Genomic DNA, 22,394 nt, shown 5'->3' with positions numbered 1-22,394 from the left:
TAATTTATTTTTTAACATGGAAAACTTGTAAGCCAGTTATCCTAGAATGGAACCGGTGCCTTGAGAATGGGCAGCTGGTGGACCAGTTATCTTAACATAGAACTGGTCCCTGTGAATGAGCAACTATGCTAGTATGGAACTAGTGCTGGCAGTCCAGCTGTGCTGGTAGGGAACTAGTGCTAGTAGTCCAACTATGCCGGTATGGAACTAATGCTGGTAGTCCAGCTATACTGGTTTGGAACTGAAGTTCTATGATGTGGACATATTTAAATTTTGAATTGTTGATTTGTGAATCGTACTTAGAAAATGATAGTAAATGTGAAAATTTTATGAATAACTAATGTATATATTTATATGTTAATGCAAATGTAAATGCCCTAATTGACCACGATTATCTTTTGAATCATTATGCAGGTTCATCTCAATATCGCGCCTCCTGGTAGTTTTAGAGTTTATTTCTATTACCAGTAAATCTTTTGGATATGTAAATTGTTGATAATAATATTATTTTGAAGATTATAATGTTGGGTATATATGAATTTAAATGGACTAGCTTATTTAACTTGTACTATGTTATGTAAATATTATTTAATTATAATGGTGATATATATATATATATAAGCATGTAGTTAATATCATTTTTGATAAATTGTATTTAAAAGATTATATATGATTGAAGGAAGTATATTAAATCTATAATCTATGGTTTGTGTATCATAGTTAAGATAATTCTTTCTTCATTTTAGCAAAATAATTATTCGTTGAGTTGACATGATAGAGAAAGTGAAATATTGTTGATTAAAATATGTTGGAGTATAATAAGAACATTGAATTGTGGAAATGGTTGATTAGGGACTGATGTTGATTTTGTCAATAACTTAGGATATGCTAAATTAGGGGAAACCCTACCAAAATTTTTGAAAAAAAAAATCATGAATTTTCTAAATATATTACTTGTCATTATAAGGTTGTTACAGAATTGATTTATATAGAACTTGCAAAATGTAAGGCATGTTCATGAATTAAAGAAGAAGTTTTTCTCCGTCGAACAACTTGACAATAATGATTATTCAATCCTTTTTTTTTTAAAGGTATATGGAAAGTATCAAAGGGAGCAATGATTTTAGCTTGTGGAATGAAAACTAGCACCTTGTATATAACCATAAGATTTGCAGACATCATTGCCTTTATTGAAGTAGAAAATCAAGCATAGTTATGGCACTGTAGACTCGACCATATAAGTTAAAAGGGGATGAAGATACTTCAGTCGAAGAGAAAATTGTTAGAGATAAAAAAAAAATATTGATCAAAACATTTATGAAAGTTATGTTCTTAAAAAATAGAAGAAGTTTAGTTTCTTATTTGTTGGCAAGACCTTAAAATCAAAAGAAGCTAGAACTAGTACACGCAAATTTATGAGGACCTTCTCTAGTAACATCTCTTGGAGGTTCTTGGTAATATGTGACTTTCATTGATGATTTCAGCAAAAAGGTATGGGTCTACTTTCTAAAAAATAAATCTGATGTGTTTGAAATATTCAAGAAATAGAAGGCTATGGTTGAGACTGAATCAGATTTGAAGGTTAAATGCTTAAGATTTGATAATAGAGGAGAGCATATTGATAGAGGTTTCAAAAAGTATTGTGTTGTCAATGGTATCAGAATGGAAAAGACCATGCCAGGCACACCACAATAAAATGACATTGTTGAATGGATGAACAGGATCATCAATGAATGAGCCAGAAACATGAGGTTGTATTCAGGGTTACCTCAAACATTTTAGGCCGATATAGTTCATATTGCAGTTTACTTGATCAACCGTGAACCATCAGTTCCTTTGGAGTTTAGATTGTCCGAGAAAGTATGGAGAGGAAAAGAAGTATAACTCTCTTATTTAAAGATCTTTGGGTGTGTTTTCTATGTGTATATAGATTTTAATACTCTCAAAAAGCTAGATGTCAAATCCAAGAAATGTTTCTTCATTGGCTATGGATATGAAGAATTTAGATTTTGATTTTGGGATGATCAGAATAGAAAGATTATCAAAAGCAGGAACATGATCTTCAATGAGAAAGTTTTTTACAAAGACAAATTAAGTATAGAAACAGATATGGCTAATTCAGATACAAGTCTATAAAAATCTGAATTCATAAGATTAGAAGGGGCTTCCCTATGTTACTGAGCAAAACAAAAATCAAAAGTCTTTACAAGACGATGCAAGCATATTTGTACCCACTACTACACAAGAAGATGTATAGCCAAATGAACCAACTGTTTATGTTCGCAGGTCTTCAAGGATTGTAAAGCCCCCACAACAATTCACATTTTTATTGAATTATATTTTACTAACAGATGGTGATGAACCGCTAACTTATGAAAGACGAGTTGGATTCGTTGTTGAAGAACAAGACTTGGGAGCTATCCATACTACCTGAAGGAAAGAAGGCTTTGCAAAATAAGTGAGTTTACAGAGCAAAGACTAAGCATGATGGAAGCAAACAATTCAAGACAAGACATGTTGTAAAAGGGTTTCAAAAACAAAAGATGGATTACTCTGAGATATTTTCTCCAATTATGAAGCTCACAACAATCAAAGTTGTTTTGGGGATAGTAGCTACAGAAAATTTACATCTTGAACAATTAGATGTAAAAACAACATTTTTTCATGGTGAATTGAAGGAAAACATTTACATGTAACAACTAAAAGGGTTTGCAATATAAAAAAAAAAAAAAAACAACAACTAAGGGTGTTTGCAATATAAAAGAAAGAAGAACTAAGTCTGTAAGTTAAAAAAAAAAAAGCCTATACATTTTGAAGCAAATTCCAAGACAGTGGTGCAAGAAGTTTGACAACTTCATGTGTAGTTCGGGGTACACAAGATGTCAAGTTGATCATTGTTATTATGTCAAACATTTTGACAACTCCTACATCATTCTACTATTATATGTGGATGAAATGTTGATTGCAAGATCCAACATTAAAGAGATTGACAAGTTGAAACAATAGTTGTCAAAACAATTTCAAATGAAGGATCTGGGAGCTGCTAAACAAATACTTGACATGACAATTATCAGAGATAAAGAGAAAGGTATACTAAAGTTTTCACAAACAGAGTATGTCAAAAAGGTTCATAGTTGGTTATTTGAAACTTGAAGGTTTTATAGACGCTGATCTAGTAGGAGATGTTAATAGCAGAAAGAGCACTATAAAATATGTATACACTCTAGGAGGCACTTTTGTTTCCTGAAGTTCTACCTTGTAAAAGATCATCGCTCTTTCAACAATAGAAGTTGAATATGTTGTAGTCTCGGAATCTGCAAAAGAGATCATATGGTTACAGAGTTTCTTGAAAGAATTAGGCAAGATGAATGGAAAGGGTATTTTGTATAGCGATAGTTAGAGTGTAATCTTTCTTACCAAAAATCCAGCATTTCACTCCAGGACTAAGCTTATTCAGATCAAATATCACTTCATCTGATAATTGCTAGAATACAAGCAATTAATGCTAGAAAAGATCTGTGAAAACAAGAATCCAGCTAACATATTAATCAAAAGAATTATACTTGATAAACTAAAGTTGTGTAAAACTTCAGTTGGTCTTCACAGATAAAAGATAATTTCATTTTGTCTCCAAATGGGAGATTATTAGTAAAATAGAGACAAACAATGCCTCACCTTCACTATATGCTAATAAGAATAACTAACCTTTCACTTAGCACATGATGAAGATTTAATTTAAAGCATAAATCATGATATAATTTATGACCTTTACTCTCAGCTTAGTGCATACACACACTCTCTGTAAAGAGGTGTGTGTTGCAGAGAGCAGAGTGAAGAAGATAGAAAAAGCTTGAGTGAGAATGAGTTGAGTAAAGAAAAGTTTTTCTACTTCTTCTTGTTTATATTGGCTTTTTTATTGATTGATTAATATAAACCAGTAATTTTATAAAGTAATCAAATTGTCAAATTACTTAAATTTATATATATTTAATTTCTAGAATATCCCAATAAAGAGCCTGCAAGACAGATGCAAAACTTTGGACATGGATATATCACCATGGCATTCCTAACGCCTATCACCATGGCATTCTTAGCGCCCTTCTCCTGTATTAGCTTCAAATCCTACATGGATTTCAAGTTCTGGGTCGGATCCCCGAGAGTTAATCAGTGTCTCTCTTATATAAGAATCAGGTTGACCACTTCAGAAAGCTAATGTAGTCCTGCAACTTAGACATGCCATTTATTGTTATGGTAAATCTAGAGTGAAATTCTGCGGTTATTTTCTTAAAGTGACAGAGGTCATTTTTAAGTTACCTTTCCCTTATGCCATTTCCAGCAGCAGAAACATCAAATGGCAGTACAATTATGGGAGGGAAACATTCTTTTGAGGAAAATATTGAACATCATATCTTGGAGAACACATGACTCTAATTGAGGTCTTCATAAGATAAACAATTCGTGCAGTAGCAGTCACATGAATATCTGAGCAGGTTACAAAGAAGTGATCCGCACCTAAAGTTCTGTTCCAATAAGGGTACATGGAAATAAGGCTTCTGACAAAATCCACCACAGCCATGGACCTTTCATTCACAGATCTTCCCTGCACATAACAATATCCAACATCAGAGGTTTAGTGCATCAAAATTATATATAAGAATGTCAACATTGAACAATCAAAAGTTCAAAACCTTCCGTTGAACTATGACTATAAATAGAGAACACCAATAAATTACTCAGAAGACACTACAAATATCTATAAAACGTTATACCTCAGCATAACATTTACGATAAGAAATATCAACAGTACTAAATAGAGCACAATTTATGGCATTTGCATTGTAAAATGATGTTGAAACAATCCAAAATCACTTGTCATCAAAACAAGAAGTACATCAACAAGTTATACCTCAACAGGAAGTGAATGACAAGAAGTGGGAATTAGGAAAAGGTAAGCCTTATCAGGATCTTTGGTTAAGAACCGGCTCTGATAAAGATTCTCTAAGAACAATCCTTCGCTTGCATACTCGCCTTCAAGCTTCTTCGGTTCATCACAGGAATGTTATTATGATGGTACGCAAAGATCTTGAAGTTCTTCTCCATTTCCATATAATCGACATTGAAATCCTCAGGATTGTGAAAGAGTTCAGCAAAAATATCAGAATCTTGAGCAGAAGCTTAACGTGGCGCCTATAATATATTGTATGAACAAGAAAACAAAAGGCAAGAAAGTGAGAGGAAGTGAAAGAAAGTTGAATGTGTCTGATAATCTTTAAAAGAAATGAAGTTGACCAAAAATTATATGAAAATGAACAGTGATGGAAAATACAACAAAGGAAGAAATGCAAGACAAAGAGTACCTGAAAAGATAGTGGGAATGCAGGGTGATAGATTGAAAGAACTATAACAAAAAAATAGGCAAGTCCTCATCTAAGAGTCCAAAATTCGTTTGCTGAATTTTTGGAGGATTTGGAGTCTTCATGTTGGTTTTCTTGGATGAATTATTTATGTTTTTTCTCAAGGAAATTGAAGAGAGAAAATAAGAGAGTACTGAAATTGGTTTCTTGCTAAATTTATGTGCGTGTAGAGCGAGAGGAAAGGAGGGAAAAGGTGGCGGTTGGATTAGATAGTTTAGTTGAAGGATAATTGCTGTTGATTGCAAAATACCCCCTACCCCAATATGGACGGATGCAAAAAAAAAAAAAAATCAAATGAAATATATATAATGCTGAAATTAGTAATTAGTTTTGATGGATAGAAAAATTAGAAGAAAAAAATACATATGTTTTGAGAATGAGAAAATAATTTCAAGAAATTATAATGGAAATAAAAAATAAAAGTTGAGAAAAAATTGCACGAAAAAAATATTGGTTTCAACCTTTATTATAAATTGATAACATTATCATCAAATTGTAATAAATCTGTAAATAAAAAAATGAAATAGAGAAATTTAATATATTTTAGAATACAAAAATAATACTAAAAACTTATTAAAATAACTTATATAGTTCTAACAATGATTGAATAAGAAAAAATAGATTTTGATATAAAATCACTTATTGACCAGTTTTTGCTATTTTTTACGTTATTGAGCATAACTTTTAATTTGACTATCAGATTCGGCTGAAATCGTAAAAGGAGCGTCTTGACACATTTCTCTATCATGGGTTTAAATTTTAAGGTAGTCTAAGTTTGAAAAATATCATGCGAGAATATCAACACTTGAACCAAAAATAATATGTATGCTTATTAATAATATTTTCATAAATAAGTTACGAGAATATCAACATTTGAACCACAAATAACATGTATGCTTTTTAATAATATTTTCATAAATAAGTTGGGAAAACTAAAAATTCATATACTTTTTCCCCTTTAAATTTCCAGCGAGTGCTAAAAAAATTAGAAGAGAAAGAAAATTTGAGAGTTTCCTTACTAAAATCCTAAAGAGAAATTAAGATTTAAGACAAAATAGATGAGAGAGTGAGCTATCTCAAGAATTAAAGGGAAAATCAAGTGAGAAAAAGGAAATAAAGAGAGGAAACTCACAACATTAAAAGGAAAAAAAACAAGCAAAAAACTTCAATTACTTAACATTCAAAGTTCATATCATTATCGGATTAGATGTTATAAACTCGATTGTATAATTAAAGATTAACAAAGTTTATGCAAAACTATTAAATTTTGAATTAGGGTTCTTAAATGTTAGATTGGAAAAAAGAAAAATTGTAAAAGTATGATGTTCTTGGGATGGAATAGTATGTAAATAACTCCAAATAAAGCATAATTAAAAAAGAAAAATTAGGTGTTTACGATGAAAAGTATAGCTGGACATTTAGGTGGGGACATTTGGAACCAAAGTAATTGAAGAAGAAAAATTGTGTATTTAGAATATGTTGTTACGTTGATGGGGATTGAAATGGATTTTCAATGTAACTTGAAAATAAAACTATGAGAAATTAATGTAATAAATAATTTATGGTTATGTATTAATTGGTTAAAATAAATAATTTATGGTTAGTTATAGTGATGATTGGTTGAACGATTATTTGCTTATTTATATTGAAAAATAGATATTTAAAAGTGTTGATAATAAGAAGATCTAAATGTTTGCAACATATGAAGTCTTATAGGGAGCAATTATGAATTATAAGAAGAAGAAAAATAGAATTTTATGGAGTATCTTTTTATAATATATATGTAAGTTCTTATATAAAACTTTATATAAGAAGCTTATAATTTTTGGATTCTTAGGATCTTTATCAATATAGTTATATCAAAATTAGATCTTGAATCTGTCCCTACCTTACCCTATTTAGTTATTGCCCACAATGCTTAGTTTCAACTTTATCAAAGCCTTATCAAAGTTATTACATCCTGTTGGTTCAAAATTATTTAGATTCCTAATGACCCTCTTGGGTTTCAAATGATATATAACTGACATACAAATAATTTTATTATTATTATTATTATTATTATTATTATAAAGGATCAATTGCATGTTTTGGCCAACAAACCCAAGCTTAAGGACGTTCATCTTAAAACACTGCCCAACTAACTTGATATTTAAAGAGAAGGTTACAAGATAATTTATGTTCCCTTCTTATATATTTTTTTTCATCTCTGTCATGACTTGCTCTTATATATACCAAGGATTTCAATTTAGCTTAAGTTTTTTGTTCTATTTTTTTATTAAGAGATTGATTATAGAAGGATTTAATAAGTGTTTAGGGTTTTTTTATATTAATTTGATGCTTGAATGATTTAAGGGATTTAATTAATGTTTTATGATGCTAACTAGCTTAAAACGAACTGAATTGATGTTTTGAATTTTAGATTTTAAAGAACAAATTAGATGTTTAATTTATGGAATCTAGAGATTTAAAAACTAATAGACCATAATTCTAGAAATCTTAATCAACCAGTCAACTAAAATTATCAATCGATTGACTAGTTGATCCTGATTTATTAGTTGTTCTAAACCGGCTAACAGGTTAGTTTGTAATGTCAGTTGACTAGTTGGTCTAAACTGACTGACTGGTTAGCCTGTTATGGCAATTGACCAGTTGGACATTTTAGACATCAGGATTCAAGTGTCATCTAACCACTTTCGGATGTTGTCTGATCTTTAATATGTATTTCACTATCTTATATTAATATGCTTAATATGTATATTTATATCAAGATATCAACTTGCAAACTATCAATATCTAAGATGTATGTTAAATGTTGTTCCCTCACTTAGTTGGTTGAACTCATATATTTATTTTAATATTATTTTAGGTTATTAATTTTTATATGTAGGTGGACTTTGTTGACTAGTATTTTTCTTGCTTTTTTTTGTTTTAGTCGGTATGTTTTGCTTGTTTCCCAAGGTTTTTGTTTTAGTTTTTTATTTGATATTTTAGACACTTCACTATTATACTGTTGAATAGTAGACAATCTAGTTAAATATAAAACCAAGTTAACTAAAAAAAAGATTTAGTTAATCCTACATGTTACAAAAGTATTGTGGGTTGCTTGCGTTATCTAACATGTACCAGACCAGACATTTTGTTTGGAGTGGGCTTGATTAGCATATATATCGAGAAGTCGAAAAGTTCACATTTGAAGATAGCAAAGAGGATCTTTCATTTTTTAAAAGGAACATCAAGCTATAAATTGTTTTATTATTCATAAAATCTTGAAATTACAGATTATAGAGACAGTGATTGAGCAGGAAATTTGAAAGACAGAAAAGGCACAATTGTATTTGTATTTTTATGAGAAAAACAACTTTCATGTGGACATCAAAAAAACATTTATTGTTGTATTATCCACATATAAAGCAAAATACATTGTTGTTGCATCATGTATATATCATGCAGTATGGCTAAGAAAACTGATAGAAGATTTGTAGCAAAAACATAACAAGGCTACAAGAATCTTTGTTGGTAACAAGTCTGCTATATTTCTTGTAAAGAATCCAGTTCATTATGAAAGTTCAAAACATATTGATTCTCAATTTCAGTTTACTAGAGAGCACATAAAAGAAGGCGATGTGGAGTTCATTCATGTCAAAACTTATGAATAAATTGTTGATATTTTACTAAGCCATTAAAAACTGATGTTCTTTGTTATTTGCAGAAATTATGAATAAATTGTTGATATTTTACTAAGCCATTAAAAACTGATATTCTCTGTTATTTGTAGAAAAAGCTTGGAATCGTAAAGATGGATAGAACAAGTTTAAAGGGAACAATGTTAGTTATTAAACTTGTTTGTTAAGATTAAATGTATTGAAGAAATATTATGAATCTAGATTGAAAAGTCTAATATTAATTAATTAAATACTATAAAGATTATAAAAGATGTTCCTTAATGTCTATTTATATTGTATGGTTTTTGATAATGAAAACGTGAAAGTACTCTTATTTGTATTGTATTCCATCAAAATCATGTGAATAATAACCCTTCTGTGTTATTTTTTTCCAACAATTCAAGGATACACAAAGGGTTACACCAATTTGAAGTTACCCCTTATCTCCATCAGAAGGAAGAGATTGTTCTTTTATATATTTGAAGGCGATATCCTTATGTGGAATATACTTGGAATCGTAACTTGAAGAACACATAAGGCGAGCCGTATTCTTCTCTAGAAATGGAATATTTTCAGCAGCCCTCATTCCAATATCATGGCAACTCACAAAAACATGATCAGCACCTTAAGTCTTTTAGACTATTGGGATAAAATTGCAGAATTGTTATTTTTCCACAAGAATCAATCTATCCGAATCATAATATCCAAAACCAGTGCGCTATCGCTTATATCAAACTACGAAAAGAGCAAAGTGAACCATTTCGTATGGTTCGAGATACGAAATACGTACTTTTTTAGTCATTTTTTGGCTAAAGATTGGAATAAAGAAGAGATGAGCCTCCTCCGCATCATCGGTAAGAAAAGGACTCATTTTGAGATTACTGAAGAAATATTCTTCGCTTTCGTATTTGCTGTTGTGCTTGCTCGGTAAATCACTATACTTTGTTATGTTTCTATCTTGGTACACGAAGACCATAAATTCCCTCTCCATTTCCGCATAATTCATCCTGAAAACTGTAGGTGAGTGAAAGACTTCATTCAGAGAATCTTGGACCTGAGCCAAATAATCATTCATAAAACCATAAAAGAAGCATTAAGAGAGGCCTAAAAAAGTGAATAAACTGAAGGGAAAACGAGAGAATTACTGAAACAGCAAGGAGAAACATAGAATCTTGGCATATAAAAGTAAATTCAGGAAAGAGTTATGAGTATAGCTATAAGGAACCTGATCTGAATTCGCATTCATGGCCATAGAAGGACATAAAAATAGCATAAATATCATAAATCTTGAATCCCAGAATCACATTCATAAACAAGAAAAAGAAAATGCATAAAAATGGGCTTGCAGAGATTAAAGAAAACAACAAATTAAGTACAAGAAGTGAAAGAGAGCACCTGATCAGATATGAATTGGGGAAAATACTGGTTCACAACATAGTGCTCTAGCAAGCAACTGGATGTGTAGAAAACGATGACAGAAATGAGAAGTTGTTTTAATGCCCATTTCCGAAGCAAGTAGCGGAGGATGTTAATGTTATGTGCATTCATGTTCATCATCTTCTCGGGAAAATTGTTCTTGTAAGAGAAAGTTTGGAACTGGTGGTTTCTTGGAGAAGAGAGAAGTGAGAGAAGTCAAATTTTAGTTTTTTTGGCGGAGAAAGTTTTCTAGAATCTGCAGCTGTTAGTTATTTCCGGTACTTGCTGCCTCTGGAAGAGAAAGCAATCACAGTTGGGCCCGATCCTTCTCTGGACGGTCTAGGGAATTTGGGGCAAGTGGTCATGTATAACGGTCTAGGCCCAATTATGGTGAGTCTTTTCCCCTTTGACCACATCGTACAAAGTTGTCATACCCGGATACGAGCTTGGGTTAATAGGTTGTCAAATCAACCTTAAAATAATATTATTTCATTGATATATTCAATTTTTGGTTGGGTTAATTGAATTATAAATTAAATCACTATTTTAATTGGATCAATATCTAAATTAATTTAAAAAAATCCAGCTTGTTAACCTTTTAGGTAGGGCTAGATTTACATGGTTACATGGTTATAACAACGTCAATCTGCGTGGTTACACGAAGTGCACAAGGAAATTTCAGGCATGTTTTTGCCTTCTCGATCAGATACATTGGACATGGGCTTAAGCCAGACTGACTGCACAAGGAAAAAGGTATAGAATGTTAGACCATTATATTAACCCACGACGGTAAGCACCACAAACGCAATTTTTGCAGCAATGGAGGTTTGATAACATGAAATTGGGAGGCGGATCGAGCCAAGTATAGGAAATTTATGAAGAGGTCTACAGGACATTGACGGCGATGCTCTTATTTGTCCATGTAGCCGTAGAATCACATCACTTTGTTCCAGTAACGTTTTTTCAAGCCCATAGACGGTGGGATTTGACGGAGTACAAAACGAAGACATTGGCTTGCAAACTAAATGTTGCAAATTCAAAACATTTCACTATTAACACAGTTATCTTTCCAAATCTGTTAAAAAAACCCGAGGAAAATGGCAACAAGGAAGCAGCTATCAACATCAAATCCCTAGAAAATTCCACTCTATCATGGCAAATCCCAGCACATACATGGATACCATACTCTGTATAAAGACACTCAACACCTGGAAAATCAAAGAAATGCGAACCTACATTACAGGTGTTTGGAAGCTCAATAATGCTGACGACTAGCAAGCACCACAGGACACTCTCAGTGCTCCTTCAAAGTTTTATTTGATCAAAATGATCCGGACCAGCAATCCTGACTGGAAATTGAACGGCAATTTTCATAATAGCACATAGGTCAAAAAAAATATATTAAGCAACCCCCCAGTTATTCTTCATGGAGCCTCGTAAAAAAATGCAATTATAACCCTATACTACATCAGAGAAACAGAGATATGGAGGGGAGCAACACAACTTCCGGTTTGCTTATGTCTTTCTAAGCCATCTTTGAAAGTTGGGATTCCAATAATCTGGAAGTTGCATGCGTAAGGTGACTTAGAAATTCGAAGAAATATAATATGCCTGGCCACTTTTAGGAATTGACTATGCTCGATCAAATGGCTTAAAAGTCTACTGTTGGGTAGAGACCTGGCATGTAAGCATGTCCACTTCCATTAGAATCAGCATATAGATGTGGCTGTAGCTCCCCCAAGTGGGATGACTTCCGGGACTTCGGGTTCTTAGGAGAAGCTGTGTAGGAATCACTGGAACCACTGCTATACATAGTTGATGTTGGCAGTCCATGGATCTTTGGCAATCCTGTGGAATCAGAACTCAAACTGTATCCTCTTTCAACAGTTTCAGCTTCCAAAGGCAATTCATCCAATGTCTGAAAAGAAAGAATACAGCAAATTAGATGCCAGGAATTTCTCAGCACATCTACATTCGCAATGCAGAAGCAGCTAAAGAACCTCATGACAACAGAGCAATTGAATTTCACATCCACATCTGGTGACAAAAGCCTACTGATGCATGCTAGCTTTTGGGTAGCAAATAAGTTCTTCAAGAGGAGAGGGTAATTAGGGTCACCATGTACAAGATAAACAATGCGCTACGCAGGAAAGATTAAAATCTTAAAGGTCACCCCATTTAATGAAACACTTATGTTCTTTACCTGCTCATCCGAGTTCTGACAGTAAGCCTGTTAAATGCTTGCATAAATATGCAGATACCAAACGCCATATACATGTGCAGTTGAAAAAAATTAACTCCAGTCCCAACACCAAAGAGCTTAAGGAAAATTAATACTTATAGAGAACCATAATAGAACTTGAGGACAGTGTGAAGGTATATGGTCTTTGCTGATTAGAGTCATGAAAAGCCTACCCTAAATGCCTGTTGAAGAACTCTAAGTTGTTCTCGTGTCTGCTTTCTCTTCATTGCTATCTCATCAGGTTCCTGCAACATCTCCTCAAACAGATTCTCCCTGTTTCAGGAAGACACGGAAATCCAGGTTTAACACATGATTAGTTTACATTACACGAGTGATAATTGGAAGGATGAAATCAGAACCAATGACTAAAATCAATGTAAGACATTATCATACCTGTAAAGTTTTCTAATGAAGACATTGTGCAGTTCACGCTTTGTATGGTTTACCTACATAATGAATCCAAGTGACATCAGAACTAATCGAATATGACAAATGACATCCAACTATTCTAGCCGAGATGACCCAAAATGTTCTTTCATTTTGAATTTTAGCAGTGCAATACTTAAAACATTAGAGAACTTGTCCAAACTGCCATTCCATCATGGTAGTTTTTCTAGTGGTGGTGGAAACAAGAGTTTTGGAACATTTTGAAAATATAAACACTAGGCAGTTGCATACAATGTTTGGATAAGATTGATACTGGTTCTATAGGCCATGCTGCCATACCCAATAACTCTTGTTTCTTTAGTTGAACTTTTCAAAAGAGTTAAAAAAAATCTTGCAAGTAAAATTTTTTTTCTTTTATTTTGGTGAACAGAAGTTCATGTTATTAACAGCAAAAATTACAGAAGAACAAGATGACCATAAAGATGGTAGATAATATACCCAAAAGGAGAGCAGATATGAATAAAAACAAAAACAAAACAGTGAGAAACCAATAGAAAGACCCAAAATAAGATGAGATCACACAACAGCCGATTGTAAGTGTAATAGCAATTATACAAAGGCCACAAGAAAGTAACAGGTAAACCAACACTGATTAAGAATTACCAGAAAGTGCATAATTGCTTTTGGTATGGAGTCCTCAATATTTTTCCGAACGATGTCGTAGTATGATCTCAACAGCAATTTTGTGACTACAATTTCTATAGACTCATGCTCAGAATGGTTTTCTGAAGGCCTCAAGACAGTTGGGGGCTAAAAAACCACAAAAATATTCCTGTTAGGATAAAGTGCATTAAGAATAAAAAAATTAAAAACAAAATGGGAAATTTGTTACAATAAAATGCATTGAGAATTAAAAAAAAAAAAAAAGGAAATCAGATTATGCTCATAAGCTAATCAGGACTAGTATTAGAGACAACATACCTCTCTTAAATGAATCAGAGACAAGCTTTGTTCCAAGGGTTCTATGCTCTGAGCAGGTTCATTGTATGACTTGCTTGTTGAATTTTCTTTAGCATACATTCGAGAATGATCACCTCCACCAAAAATTGATGAGATGCCCCAACTTGAAACATTTGTATTGCCTGATAAAACAACTTAAGTGTCTAAAAATGGATGTGTATATCCAAAGGAATTTCTCGGTAGAAAATTACCAGGTGGGACCTTTTCAACTTCTGCCACTGGATGTACTCCCTGTAAGTCATACAAAGACCAGTTTGTCTAATTAGACAAGCTCCATAACAGTATGCACTACAATAAAATTAAAGGTTTAAGAATAAACTAGAAAGCAAAAAAAGTCATGCCTGATCCGGCATGATCCCATTTACTTGTCTGGCCAGAATACCACGAGTCTTCATGCTCCTTTCAGAAGCAGGTGCCTTTTCAGGCTCTATGCCATCCTAATTGACAATAAAAATGAAAAGAATAGGGACCACAAGAAAAGAATATGGGATCTAACAAGCAGTGTTGTCAAAGGTTAAAAAAAGGCGCTAGAAGGCACCAAGCTTGTAAAATGCCTGAGGTGCTAGGCGCTCGCCCGAATGAACCAAGGCCCTATGCTATAAATTAAAAAAAAAATGTAATATTATATCATATTATATAAATGTGTGTGTGTGTGTGTCTTCCCAATTAAGAGTAGATCATTAGAAAATCAAAAGAAAATATAAAATACCATAACATAGTAATATAAAGTTATATTTTTCACCCTTAAAAAAAATAGATAATTTAAAGTAGTAAGTAGCCAAATAGATTAAAAAGCAAAATTAAATATCAATTAAAAAAAAGACAAATAGGTCAAAACATAAATCAGTTAAAAACAAATCCAACCAAAAAAAAGAACTTCAAGCAGGCGCTAGCATTAACACCTTCCACCCACACACAAGGCACTCGCCTAGGCGGCGCTTCATTGAAACCCAACTCCTGAGGCTAATAAAGGTGATGGGGCCTCACCTCGCCTCGCCTAGAGTGCCTCTTGACAACACTGCTAACAAGTAAGAAATCAAATAGTGGATACAACAGTGCTAAGGATCATTTGCATAGCAGGCATACCTTTTGCCTAGGCATAGCAATAGAACCCCTTGACGACTTGATCTGCTGCTGCGCAATATCCACAGCCTTACTCCCACCGATAAAATTTGGGTGGGAAGTATTTATGTAGTCCATCTACAAAGAGAATTAAATGTTATGCAATATTGGAGATGGGCTCAACAACACAATTGCTTGTACTGACATGGTAAAGAAACCAAAGAACAGAGAAAGCAAACAGGTTTGGAACTGCAAGGCATATGTGTGACTATCTTTTCGCTATCCAGTAAGAACTTTCAAACACATAGAACAGTAGAAAGGGCCATCATTTGGGAAGTGACCATAGAGTTGCAGGTTAAAGGTCTAAAAATTACAAAGTTGGCAGGAAAGGTAGGAAAAGAAAATCCTCAAAGGAAGAATAGTCTACAACTCTCAATGCCAACAGAAAGTTTGGTCAAAACAAATACAACAGAAAACAAGTCAACAAAATGAATGCACAAGGATTGAAAGGAGAATGGAGATATAAAGCATTATAAACCAGAAAACTTTACCAATAAGATTTTGAAAAATATTGGGATGAACATACCTCCATTTCAATAATATGTCCAATCATTGTCTCTGATGGTTCAAGACCATCTCGCAAAAAGTTTCCAATAACTTCATCCATGCGCTTTCTTAGAACAGGAAACCGCTGAAGTTCATTCACTAGACAGTGATGGCTAATCTGGAGAGAAATTTCCTTTGAAGATTCAACAGTGCAAATGCTAATTCTAAAAAAGCCTCAATCACAGCATCCCTACCTTTATTAATTCGTTGTATATAAACCTGGCACACTGAAGGCTTGGATCTAATAAACGAGCTATTTGCTTCCTGATTAGAACTTCAAATGGCACCTACATAAATGAAAACCAAAATCATTACGCTGCTGTTTAGAAATAGAAGCCTTCATAAGATGCAAAAGTTAAAACACAAAAAAAAGTTTCCACATGTAAAAAAGAAAAGTAACACTTTTTATTTGAGAAAAAGAAATGATAAACCAACCTCTGGTACAAACAGTGGAGTTCTAGGACCGGTGGCATTCTGAATGATAGTTTGAATGTCACCATCAGTCAAGTCCTCACAAGGATCGACCTCCTGCACAGCAAATCATGTAACATCAGATTCAGTCAATTCAGTAATGAGCAGCAAATTACAGTCATTTTTTGCCCAAAAGTACTTGTCACACTGCCCACAGGATGGTAGTTACGTCACCCAAGCAACTGAATTTTATTGAACAAAACAAGCTTAATGTACTAGAAATATCATTGTAACCTCTCATTGTTCAAAATGAAAGGAGCAAAGACTTTTTAAACTTGTAACTGGTGACTATCATTCAAAGATCTAAAAATATTAGTTATTTAAAAGCACAAAAGTGGCAGAATGGCATGACCATACCTAAAGTAAATCATTCAAGTATGAGAGTAGCTAAATTTTTGGAAATTGTAAATTAAAACTATAGAAACAAACTACTTATTTTGGAACCCCATGAATAAAAAAGATAAGATAAAAGACATTGTCAAAATATATAAAAGAACCACAAACATGAGTAACAATTTTTTTACTATTATTTAAATGAATTCATTAATTTTAATGGGTGAAAGAACAGAGCAGATCTCTTGGCGGAGAAGTGTAAAATGCCATAATGGCAGGATAGCAGAGCGCATGCAAGCATAGCCATGTAGGCTTTTGTACAATTTTCCATAGTCTAGTTACATTATAGTTTCTACAGCACCACAGAGTAAAAATTCTTAAATATAAAAATAGATGCATAAAAACACTTGTAAACAACCGCCTCTATCTCCATGGTTTCATGACATTCTAGAAACCCCATTCCATGTAAAAAGCGATACTCAGGTCTGCACCACAAATGAATAGTTCCATTTAATTTCTGAGAGAAGAACCAAGAAAGTTAAAGCCGATCAGCAAACCAATGAGGCATTGGTCCAGAGGTTAAAGATTCAAACTTAAGGCATTACAACTTGGAGTGCCCCCATCCAAATCCCCTCTCCAAAATAAATATATTATCCCCAAAAAAAGGGCTTGTTTTACTAGACTTACAATAGGTAATCAGGCTTTCACTCTATTCAAGCATGCACATGGAACTGATAGAAATTTGTTACATCAATCCTATTAAATGACCACTGTTCACAAGGAAGCACATGAAAATATTAATATACACACCTCTAAACTCTTCACAAAGATTGATTGAAAAATATAGTGAATTCGTGCTCCTCCAGCAAGCTCAGATGTTGACATTTCTTCATTTCTGCCCTCTATCATTGAAGAAAATGCTGTTTCCAACAAGAAATTGGCACACATTAATGATCTTAAGCATGAAGAAGAAATGATAGAATATCTATGAAGAAGACATAATTCAAAATGTGAGTGAAAAGAATAACAAGAATTACCTTCAGAATATTTTGAAAGAATGTTCAGAATAAGAGTTCCTTGTCCAGCCTATTATTTACAAAAAGTAGTATAACAAGTTAATTAAAACAATAATATAAAAACATACTTTGGCAAGAGTGGACTACTAGAACCTTCTGAAAACACAAGGAACAGTCACAAAATAAGAACTCAAGTATAATAAAATTATGAATGTCAAGCATTAACAACCAATAACATTGCAAAAAACAATTGGGACAATTATCAAGGCAAAGCATCAGCTCAGACAGGTAATATAGGCGGATACCAGAAATCATAAAATTATTTGAAAATAATCTCAATCAAGTTGCAGGGACGCTCAGAAAATAAAAATTAAGTAAACAGTACATGCCTTTGATTCCGTAATTTCTCCATAGCTTGCATGTTCTTTTGCTACAGAAACCAAAGCAGAACTTATGCGTGATTTCAGCCCTGGAAGTATTGATTTTATATGCTGCACTAGAATCTGGAGGGAAAAGTAACAAAATAAGGTTCATTCAGAGGGAAAAAAAATCCTACGGAAGTCCTAGCAATAAATGCAGAACACAAGGAATCTACTATGAAATGATGTCCCTTAAGGTATTCTGAAAGTAGATAATGCTGCAAAAATTCTACCTGATTCAGCTTCTTCGCCAACTGAGGAACGCCACAGCGATCAGCCAGACCACTATATACCTATAGAACAGCATGTGAGCAAATAAAGCAATAGATTACTGTAATTGATTTTGCAACAAATTAGGTATAACAATAAGGAGATAGGGCAGTCATACTGGCCGACTACGGAAGAACTTCTCCTCCGCAGCAAGTGCATCCTTGATGCTCCGATTGAGTATGATATCCTGCATCAGCATCAGGATAGCCATTTGAAAGATTAGTCCATGAGTGGTCTAGAATGTCATGGTTTGTTTATCAACAGAAAGTCACATCATGTGCAATATATTATGGTCCTAACATGCACAACCAGGAAAATTTCATACAAGTTGAAAAGGCTTGCCAAATAGGTTGATATATCTTCAAAATGCATCCCATGCCATAAGAATATTGAAAATCAAACAATCAAGAACAAGAAAAGATTTTAAAATAATGAAAAGGAAAACGAACCATATAGAAAATTCTTATTTTTAATGATTACCAGTACTGGATATTAGTTTCTACATTCAACCAGTAAAGCATCAGCAAAAAAACAATACCAACACAATTCCTTATGGGAAAAACAGGTGCAATGTGCAATGTGCAAAGCAAGTAAAGCATATTAAAAAACAAAAACAGCTGCCAAAATAATTTATCAACCACTTCACCAAGTATCAGCGAAGCAATAACATAAAAGGAGGAATAAGAAAAAAAGAAAGAAAGAAAACGAATGATGTAACGAGCCCACAAAAATAAGATGCAGAAGGATGCGCCATTAAACCACTTGCATGCACTATTCCTACGTAGTTACATAATTACCTCTTGACTACGATTCACAACACCAACATAACCAAGTCTAAGGGGAATCACTTTTCCAAGCAAAAGATTCCGAGCATCAGTGCCTCTGTCCATAATGTCCAACTGAGTCCAAGAAAAAACATGAAAATCCTTCTAAGAAGCAACCAAGATGCTGTAGATGTTAAAACACACAAGAAACATGATGTTGAAGTTGCAAGCTCACCTTTGTGATTATTCCAATGGTTCTATAACCTGTCAAAAAAGATTAGCATAAGTTAAACAAGATAAGCAAGACCAAGTCATTCAGACAGGATATCAAAGGCACACTTACCATCAGGATCTGCATTTCCTGCAATCTGAAGAGCATCTGAGTTTGCTAAATCTGAATTTGCTGCTGTAACAGCTAGAATCAGACAGCTTGGTTTTTTAATATATGACATGATCATAGTTCTAATTCGTGCTTCAATATCAGAGGGTTGATCACCCACAGGAACCTTTGTTATACCAGGTAGATCAACAAGTGTAATATCAAGAACATTTGGTGAAAAAATCTTCAAACGAATTTGCTTGTCAGAAACACCTTTGTTGCCTCCTGCTTCCTTAGCAGTCTCAGCCTGCAATCAAATCAATATTATTGAATAATGAGCTGACTGATTATTGAAAGTGAAATTTATTAAGTGGATATCAACAATCAATGAACCAAACTCTGATGTACAGTTAAATATTTCTAAGTTGAGAAAATCTATCAGAGCCCCGCATGTAACAAAGACTTGATTAAACATGAATATTACCCTATTCAATACAAAGCCAAAAGAGCAGTTAAATAAAAACCTGCATATTCAATAAATTGTGTTGGTACTTACTTAGCAATTAACAAGAAGACTGTTCTTTTATATTAATTGGACTTTATCACTTCCATTTTTACATTGCAATATCTATATCAAAATGCTACCCAAAGTACAGCCAAACAAGTTTCCTTCTGATAAACAAGTAAAAACTTTTCAAAGTAAGGGTTTTTGCATCCAGTGTAAACAAGGCTCTTCAAGTACTTGGAGAAAAATCCACATGCCTAATCCCTAAGTGCTAATTCCGCAACTCCAACAGCATAAACAATGTGAAATAACTCCAATATCACTTCAAAAGTAAACAAATTATAAATTTAACAAACATGTGAAACAAAACAATAATTTCCAGAAAATATGCAAATTTTTTTCCTCACTCAATTTCATTAAGAAATTTTCAAAAAACCTAGCATTATAAGTTAATCACTCCCCATAGAACCATCCAAGCAAAATGTCCCATCTGAAACAATCTAATCAGTTGGAATTTATTTATAACCACCCTCCATACCTTTCTCCATAAATTAAAAAAAAAAAATTCAATGGTTCCCAATAACAAAATCACTAAACCATTCAACTACCAAAACCAACTAAATACATCATTTAGTACACTCAATAAAATCACTCAAGCAAAATTACACTAACAAACCAAAACAAATCACAGTATAAAATTAATTAATTCAAATAACCTCACCATTCATACATTCCTAAACACCAAATAAAAACTTCGTCAATTTTTTTCCTTTACACTTTTCCTTCAACTATTAGCAATTGAATTGCTAAAAGAAACTCTGAATTTAACTACACCTTGAAATTCTCCTAATTTTTTACAACTCAGTTCAACTATCATAAAACAGAAGACCAGCAAGCCCACACACAAAGAAATAATAAAAAAAAAATCAAAATTGATCTCTTAAGACATTTACAATACAGGAAAAAAACACAAATATTCTTTCATGCAATCCAGACCTTAATTTCTCCATATTTTTGTTCAACTATTACTAATAAAAACAACACGCAATCCATGATATATACATACAACTACTCATTCAACAAAACCATTCTTTAATTTCTCAAAATTTTCTCTCCAATCATCAATGGTTCCAAACACACAAATATCTGAGAAATTACTATTAAACTCTTAAACGGTTATAATAACCTAACCTGACAGCAAACGAATTTCCATTATATAATTTCGCTAGCGAAATGAACAGTAATTTTGATTGCTTGGGAGTGGTAGAGCCTTATTTTCTATAAAATATCTTCAACAATCACAAATTACAGAAACACCACAAAATGAAACTCCAAAACTGAATTCACAAACACACAAAATCTACTACAAAAAGTCATAATCCACCAACTGCGCACCTGAATTTCGCTCCGGATCTCGGAAAAATCATAAAACCGTTTCCCAGGCAAATGCAGAAACTCTCCCCACTCATCTTCACCACTACCGTCACCTTTCCTTTTAGTCTGCAATAACTGCAAAACCAGCGGTCGCCGAGTGCAAATATCGTTTCCACGTGGCAAGAAATCTCTCCCAACAAGTGATTCTAGAACACTCGATTTACCACTGCTTTGACTGCCTACAACTGCCACTTGCGGTAACTCAATCGTCGATTGACTACCTAACTGAGCAAATATATCTTGTAACTTGTTCACTATCGGTATCACCGATGATCCTAGCGGCGGCGCCGATGATAGCGACGGTGATGCTGGTTCCTCCGCCATAGGTTCTGGATCCAGAGAGAAAGAGATGGAATGTGATTGAAACCCTAGCCCGAGGGTTTTGGAGATTTCTAGAGACAGAAAGTTGGAAGTGTTGTGTGTGATTGGATTTTGGTTGGGAGGTGGAGCGTGGTGTGGTGTTCGAGTTTTTTTTTTTTTTAATGCGGCTAAAATGGAAGGAGGGTGTCAAAGGGAGTTAACCTGCGCTCCTCTGTGATGTTTTGTAAGGAAGTTTAAAATTTTAAACACAGTGGGGTATTTATTTAATTAGATAGTGCTTGTATTTACGGAATAATATTTTTTAAAACTTTTTTTAATGTTTTGAGGATAATTTTATAATAATCAGCGAGTAAATAATATTTTATTAGTTATTTTTTAAAAAAATAAAAAAATAAATATAAAAAAATTATAAAATCAATCATTCATCAAAATAAATAAAAAATATATCTTTACTTAGAGTTTATCTTTCTTGGTTGTATCTTTTATTTCTTTAAAGTAGTATTAGAAATAACTAATAAAATCCCTAAATAATATAAAATTACTTTAGTTTTGATGTATTAATATTAAAAATAAAAAATAAATATTTTTAATGTATTTAATATTTTGTACAATAGTAGAGTTTAAGATTGAAATTATATCTGTTGGTGATGAACAATGGCTTATTAATTTATCCTTCACTCAACTTGAAAATAAAAGGAATGTTTAAAAGTGTAGTTATTATAATTTTTTTAAA

At 33.0% G+C, this 22,394-nt stretch overlaps 2 protein-coding genes across 3 annotated transcripts; both read right to left on the bottom strand.

Moving 5' to 3' along the window:
- Positions 1-9,728: 9,728 nt before the first annotated feature.
- LOC105110042 (probable glycosyltransferase At5g03795) lies at positions 9,729-10,737 on the bottom strand. The gene is made up of 2 exons (XM_011004946.1): positions 10,472-10,737; positions 9,729-10,130 (listed from the first exon to the last, which is right to left on the bottom strand). Exons 1-2 carry the CDS (start codon positions 10,631-10,633, stop codon positions 9,807-9,809), a joined length of 486 nt encoding a protein of 161 aa, XP_011003248.1. The 5' UTR covers positions 10,634-10,737; the 3' UTR covers positions 9,729-9,806.
- Positions 10,738-11,518: 781 nt separating this feature from the next.
- Positions 11,519-21,879, bottom strand: LOC105110040 (dynamin-related protein 3A-like). Of its 2 annotated transcripts, none has more exons than XM_011004943.1 (20): positions 21,302-21,879; positions 19,426-19,708; positions 19,318-19,346; positions 19,116-19,217; positions 18,437-18,505; positions 18,282-18,341; positions 18,019-18,132; positions 17,651-17,699; positions 17,424-17,533; positions 16,245-16,337; positions 16,004-16,096; positions 15,790-15,927; positions 15,228-15,341; positions 14,483-14,578; positions 14,333-14,372; positions 14,103-14,266; positions 13,785-13,931; positions 13,128-13,180; positions 12,908-13,007; positions 11,519-12,410 (listed from the first exon to the last, which is right to left on the bottom strand). In XM_011004943.1, exons 1-20 carry the CDS (start codon positions 21,662-21,664, stop codon positions 12,144-12,146), a joined length of 2,484 nt encoding a protein of 827 aa, XP_011003245.1. In that variant the 5' UTR covers positions 21,665-21,879; the 3' UTR covers positions 11,519-12,143. The 2 variants fall into 2 exon arrangements, with proteins under 2 accessions (XP_011003245.1, XP_011003246.1); XM_011004944.1 differs by having other exon boundaries at positions 14,103-14,263.
- Positions 21,880-22,394: the final 515 nt, after the last annotated feature.

This window comes from Populus euphratica, unplaced genomic scaffold (assembly GCF_000495115.2).
Source record: "Populus euphratica unplaced genomic scaffold, PopEup_1.0 scaffold431.1, whole genome shotgun sequence".
Classification (NCBI taxonomy): domain Eukaryota; kingdom Viridiplantae; phylum Streptophyta; class Magnoliopsida; order Malpighiales; family Salicaceae; genus Populus; species Populus euphratica.
This window is presented reverse-complemented; position numbering and strand designations above follow the sequence as displayed.

Coding starts and splice junctions, on each gene's coding strand:
- LOC105110040 (XM_011004943.1), bottom strand. CDS start 21,664: ATGGCGGAGGAACCAGCATCACCGTCGCTATCATCGGCGCCGCCGCTA. Junction 15,928..16,003: donor TATACAACGAATTAATAAAG/GTAGGGATGCTG, acceptor ATTTCTCTCCAG/ATTAGCCATCACTGTCTAGT. Junction 12,411..12,907: donor TTCTTCAACAGGCATTTAGG/GTAGGCTTTTCA, acceptor CTTTCTTTTCAG/ACATTGGATGAATTGCCTTT.
- LOC105110042 (XM_011004946.1), bottom strand. CDS start 10,633: ATGATGAACATGAATGCACATAACATTAACATCCTCCGCTACTTGCTT. Junction 10,131..10,471: donor CCCAATTCATATCTGATCAG/GTGCTCTCTTTC, acceptor TATTTGGCTCAG/GTCCAAGATTCTCTGAATGA.